This window comes from Salmo salar, chromosome 05 (assembly GCF_965601325.2).
Source record: "Salmo salar chromosome 05, fSalSal1, whole genome shotgun sequence".
Classification (NCBI taxonomy): domain Eukaryota; kingdom Metazoa; phylum Chordata; class Actinopteri; order Salmoniformes; family Salmonidae; genus Salmo; species Salmo salar.
Genome location: NC_138295.1, coordinates 474001 through 480000, shown reverse-complemented (window position 1 = coordinate 480000; position 6000 = coordinate 474001). Strand labels below are relative to the sequence as shown.

The 6000-nt window shown below is 55.6% G+C and overlaps 1 protein-coding gene across 1 annotated transcript in view; it reads left to right on the top strand.

Moving 5' to 3' along the window:
- The window catches only part of rps6kal (ribosomal protein S6 kinase a, like), an 85756-nt gene that overhangs the window by 12514 nt on the left and 67242 nt on the right, over positions 1-6000 (top strand). Inside the window, exon 6 of the mRNA XM_045717794.2 lies at positions 1993-2099. Coding sequence (XP_045573750.1) covers positions 1993-2099 — 107 coding nt within the window. The remainder of the gene's footprint in view (positions 1-1992; positions 2100-6000) is intronic.

Sequence of the window (6000 nt, the reverse complement as noted above, 5' to 3'; positions counted from 1 at the left end):
ATCGTCCAGTGTGGGTGATCGTCCTGTGTGGGTGATCGTCCTGTGTGGGTGATCGTCCTGTGTGGGTGATCGTCCAGTGTGGGTGATCGTCCAGTGTGGGTGATCGTCCAGTGTGGGTGATCGTCCAGTGTGGGTGATCGTCCAGTGTGGGTGATCGTCCAGTGTGGGTGATCGTCCTGTGTGGGTGATCGTCCTGTGTGGGTGATCGTCCTGTGTGGGTGATCGTCCTGTGTGGGTGATCGTCCTGTGTGGGTGATCGTCCTGTGTGGGTGATCGTCCAGTGTGGGTGATCGTCCTGTGTGGGTGATCGTCCAGTGTGGGTGATCGTCCAGTGTGGGTGATCGTCCAGTGTGGGTGATCGTTTGCCAACTGGACCCGCTTCTTCTTGTTTTTAGCTGATAAGTGTGGAACCTGGCGTGGGGGCCTGGAACCTGGCGTGGGGGTCTGGAACCTGGCGTGGGGGCCTGGAACCTGGCGTGGGGGTCTGGAACCTGGCGTGGGGGTCTGGAACCTGGCGTGGGGGCCTGGAACCTGGCGTGGTGGCCTGGAACCTGGCGTGGTGGCCTGGAACCTGGCGTGGGGGCCTGGAACCTGGCGTGGGGGCCTGGAACCTGGCGTGGGGGCCTGGAACCTGGCGTGGTGGCCTGGAACCTGGCGTGGTGGCCTGGAACCTGGCGTGGGGGCCTGGAACCTGGCGTGGGGGCCCGGGAACCTGGAACCTGGCGTGGGGGCCCGGGAACCTGGTGTGGTGGCCTGGAACCTGGCGTGGTGGCCTGGAACCTGGCGTGGTGGCCTGGAACCTGGCGTGGTGGCCTGGAACCTGGCGTGGTGGCCTGGAACCTGGCGTGGTGGCCTGGAACCTGGCGTGGGGGCCTGGAACCTGGCGTGGGGGCCTGGAACCTGGCGTGGTGTCCTGGAACCTGGAACCTGGCGTGGTGTCCTGGAACCTGGCGTGGTGTCCTGGAACCTGGCGTGGTGTCCTGGGAACCTGGCGTGGGGGCCCGGGAACCTGGCGTGGGGGCCCGGGAACCTGGCGTGGGGGCCCAGGAACCTGGCGTGGGGGCCTGGAACCTGGAACCTGGCGTGGTGGCCCGGGAACCTGGCGTGGGGGCCCGGGAACCTGGCGTGGGGGCCCGGGAACCTGGCGTGGTGGCCCGGGAACCTGGCGTGGGGGCCCGGGAACCTGGCGTGGGGGCCCGGGAACCTGGAACCTGGCGTGGTGGCCTGGAACCTGGCGTGGTGGCCCGGGAACCTGGCGTGGTGGCCCGGGAACCTGGCGTGGTGGCCCGGGAACCTGGCGTGGGGGCCCGGGAACCTGGCGTGGGGGCCTGGAACCTGGAACCTGGCGTGGTGTCCTGGAACCTGGTGTGGGGGCCTGGAACCTGGCGTGGTCGTCTGCTGCAATATCCCATCTGTGATAAGGACCGACGAGTTGTACATTCCCGCGATGCTGTTCTGCACACCACTGTTGTACTCCACCGTTTTTTGCCTGTTTGTGGCCCGCCTGTTAGCCGTTCTCCTTTGGCCTCATCAACGGGCTGTTTTCGCCCACAGGACTGCTGCTGTCTAGGTGTTTTTGGTTTGTCGCTCCATTCTCGGCTAAACCCTAGGCACTGTTGTGTGTAAAAAGGCCAAGAGACCGGCTCAAAGTTGCTTAGGTCCCATTCTAATGTTCAATCGAACAGTGACTGAATGGCTTGATGCCTGTCTGCCTGCTTTATATAGCAAGCCACATGACTCGCTGTCTGTAGGAGATAACCATCATCATGAACGGGGGTGGTGTACCTAATAAACCGGCCAACTGAGTGTGTATAATGATTTAAAGAATATGGCTATATTTAAATGTGTAAATAGTATTATTAATATAATGTATATAATATTGTTTTGTGTATGCCTAGCTGTATTTAGGAATATGACGTTATAATGTTGTGTTGCCTATGACTCTTCCCTCCGAGGCCAGAACAGACAGTAAATGTGTCCAGTTCTCACTAGGTTATGTTTACAGAGGAAGATGTGAAATTCTACCTAGCAGAGCTGGCTCTGGCCCTCGACCACCTGCACCATCTGGGAATAGTTTACAGAGACCTCAAACCAGAGAAGTATGTCCCATAATCCCTGACCCTCCTAGTCTTTCTGCCTCTAACTCTAGGGATTTAAACCCTCATCTACATGGTTGGGGTGTTGCTAGTGGTGGGTTGGGGTGTTGCTAGTGGTGGGTTGGGGTGTTACTAGTGATGGGTTGGGGTGTTACTAGTGATGGGCTTGGGGTGGTTGGGGTGTTGCTAGTGATGGGTTAGGGTGGTTGGGGTGTTGCTAGTGATGGGTTGGGGTGGTTGGGGTGTTGCTAGTGATGGGTTAGGGTGGTTGGGGTGTTGCTAGTGATGGGTTGGGGTGTTGCTAGTGATGGGCTAGGGGGGGTTGGGGTGTTGCTAGTGATGGGTTAGGGTGGTTGGGGTGTTGCTAGTGATGGGTTAGGGTGGTTGGGGTGTTGCTAGTGATGGGTTAGGGTGGTTGGGGTGTTGCTAGTAATGGGTTAGGGTGGTTGGGGTGTTGCTAGTGATGGGTTAGGGTGGTTGGGGTGTTGCTAGTGATGGGTTAGGGTGTTGCTAGTGTTGGGCTAGGGGTGGTTGGGGTGTTGCTAGTGATGGGTTAGGGTGGTTGGGGTGTTGCTAGTGATGGGTTAGGGTGGTTGGGGTGTTGCTACTGGTGGGATAGGGTGGTTAGGGTGTTGCTAGTAATGGGTTAGGGTGTTGCTAGTAATGGGTTAGGGTGTTGCTAGTAATGGGTTAGGGTGTTGCTAGTGCTTGGGTTAGGGTGGTTGGGGTGTTGCTAGTAGTGGTTGGGGTGTTGCTTGTATGGGATAATGTGTTGCTAGTAGTGGGTTAGGGTGTTGCTAGTATTGGGTTAGGGTGGTTGGGGTGTTGCTAGTGGTGGGATAGGGTGTTGCTAGTAAGGGGTTAGGGTGTTGCTAGTATTTGGGTTAGGGTGTTGCTCGTGATTGGGTTAGGGTGTTGCTAGTGCTTGGGTTAGGGTGGTTGGGGTGTTGCTAGTGATGGGTTAGGGGTGGTTAGGGTGTTGCTAGTAATGGGATAGGGTGGTTGGGGTGTTGCTAGTGATGGGTTAGGGGTGGTTGGGGTGTTGCTAGTCATGGGATAGGGTGGTTGGGGTGTTGCTAGTGATGGGTTAGGGGTGGTTGGGGTGTTGCTAGTGGTGGGATAGGGTGGTTAGGGTGTTGCTAGTAATGGGTTAGGGTGTTGCTAGTAATGGGTTAGGGTGTTGCTAGTATTTGGGTTAGGGTGTTGCTAGTTATTGGGTTGGGGTGTTGCTAGTGCTTGGGTTAGGGTGGTTGGGGTGTTGCTAGTGGTGGTTGGGGTGTTGCTTGTGATGGGATAATGTGTTGCTAGTAGTGGGTTAGGGTGTTGCTAGTGATGGGTTAGGGTGGTTGGGGTGTTGCTAGTGGTGGGATAGGGTGTTGCTAGTGGTGGGATAGGGTGTTGCTAGTAATGGGTTAGGGTGTTGCTAGTATTTGGGTTAGGGTGTTGCTAGTATTTGGGTTAGGGTGTTGCTAGTGATTGGGTTAGGGTGTTGCTAGTATTTGGGTTAGGGTGTTGCTAGTGATTGGGTTAGGGTGTTGCTAGTGCTTGGGTTAGGGTGTTGCTAGTGCTTGGGTTAGGGTGGTTGGGGTGTTGCTAGTGATGGGATAGGGTGGTTGGGGTGTTGCTAGTGATGGGTTAGGGGTGGTTGGGGTGTTGCTAGTCATGGGATAGGGTGGTTGGGGTGTTGCTAGTGATGGGTTAGGGGTGGTTGGGGTGTTGCTAGTGGTGGGATAGGGTGTTGCTAGTAATGGGTTAGGGTGTTGCTAGTATTTGGGTTAGGGTGTTGCTAGTATTTGGGTTAGGGTGTTGCTAGTGATTGGGTTAGGGTGTTGCTAGTATTTGGGTTAGGGTGTTGCTAGTGATTGGGTTAGGGTGTTGCTAGTGCTTGGGTTAGGGTGTTGCTAGTGCTTGGGTTAGGGTGGTTGGGGTGTTGCTAGTGATGGGATAGGGTGGTTGGGGTGTTGCTAGTGATGGGTTAGGGGTGGTTGGGGTGTTGCTAGTCATGGGATAGGGTGGTTGGGGTGTTGCTAGTGATGGGTTAGGGGTGGTTGGGGTGTTGTTAGGGGTGGTTGGGGTGTTGCTAGTTATCGGTTGGGGTGGTTGGGGTGTTGCTAGTGATGGGTTGGGGTGTTGCTAGTGATGGGTTGGGGTGGTTGGGGTGTTGCTAGTGATGGGTTGGGGTGTTGCTAGTGATGGGCTAGGGGTGGTTGGGGTGTTGCTAGTGATGGGTTAGGGTGGTTGGGGTGTTGCTAGTTATGGGTTAGGGGTGGTTGGGGTGTTGCTAGCGATGGGTTGGGGTGTTGCTACTAATGGGTTAGGGTGGTTGGGGTGTTGCTAGTGATTGGGTTAGGGTGGTTGGGGTGTTGCTAGTAGTGGGTTGGGGTGGTTGGGGTGTTGCTAGTGATGGGTTGGGGTGTTGCTAGTAATGGGTTTGGGGTGGTTGGGGTGTTGCTAGTAATGGGTTGGGGTGGTTGGGGTGTTGCTAGTGATGGGTTAGGGGTGGTTGGGGTGTTGCTAGTGATGGGTTAGGGGTGGTTGGGGTGTTGCTAGTGATGGGTTAGGGTGGTTGGGGTGTTGCTAACGATTGGGTTAGGGTGTTTGGGGTGTTGCTAGTTATGGGTTGGGGTGGTTAGGGTGTTGCTAGTGATGGGTTAGGGGTGGTTGGGGTGTTGCTAGTAATGGGTTGGGGTGTTGCTAGTGGAGGGTTAGGGTGGTTGGGGTGTTGCTAGTAGTGGTTGGGGTGTTGCTAGTGATGCGATAATGTGTTGCTAGTAGTGGGTTAGGGTGTTGCTAGTGATGGGATAGGGGTGGTTGGGGTGTTGCTAGTGATGGGTTGGGGTGGTTGGGGTGTTGCCAGTGGTGGGATAGGGTGGTTAGGGTGTTGCTAGTGGTGGGTTAGGGTGTTGCTAGTAATGGGTTAGGGTGTTGCTAGTATTTGGGTTAGGGTGTTGCTAGTGATTGGGTTAGGGTGTTGCTAGTATTTGGGTTAGGGTGTTGCTAGTGATTGGGTTAGGGTGTTGCTAGTGCTTGGGTTAGGGTGTTGCTAGTGCTTGGGTTAGGGTGGTTGGGGTGTTGCTAGTGCTGGGTTAGGGGTGGTTGGGGTGTTGCTAGTAATGGGATAGGGTGGTTGGGGTGTTGCTAGTGATGGGTTAGGGGTGGTTAGGGTGTTGCTAGTGATTGGGTTAGGGTGGTTGGGGTGTTGCTAGTGATGGGATAGGGTGGTTGGGGTGTTGCTAGTGATGGGTTAGGGGTGGTTGGGGTGTTGCTAGTCATGGGATAGGGTGGTTGGGGTGTTGCTAGTGATGGGTTAGGGGTGGTTGGGGTGTTGTTAGGGGTGGTTGGGGTGTTGCTAGTTATCGGTTGGGGTGGTTGGGGTGTTGCTAGTGATGGGTTGGGGTGTTGCTAGTGATGGGTTGGGGTGGTTGGGGTGTTGCTAGTGATGGGTTGGGGTGTTGCTAGTGATGGGCTAGGGGTGGTTGGGGTGTTGCTAGTGATGGGTTAGGGTGGTTGGGGTGTTGCTAGTTATGGGTTAGGGGTGGTTGGGGTGTTGCTAGCGATGGGTTAGGGTGGTTGGGGTGTTGCTAGTAATGGGTTAGGGTGGTTGGGGTGTTGCTAGTGATTGGGTTAGGGTGGTTGGGGTGTTGCTAGTAGTGGGTTGGGGTGGTTGGGGTGTTGCTAGTGATGGGTTGGGGTGTTGCTAGTAATGGGTTGGGTGGTTGGGGTGTTTCTAGTAGTGGGTTGGGTGGTTGGGGTGTTGCTAGTGATTGGGTTAGGGTGGTTGGGGTGTTGCTAGTGATGGGTTAGGGTGGTTGGGGTGTTGCTAACGATTGGGTTAGGGTGTTTGGGGTGTTGCTAGTTATGGGTTGGGGTGGTTAGGGTGTTGCTAGTATGGGTTAGGGGTGGT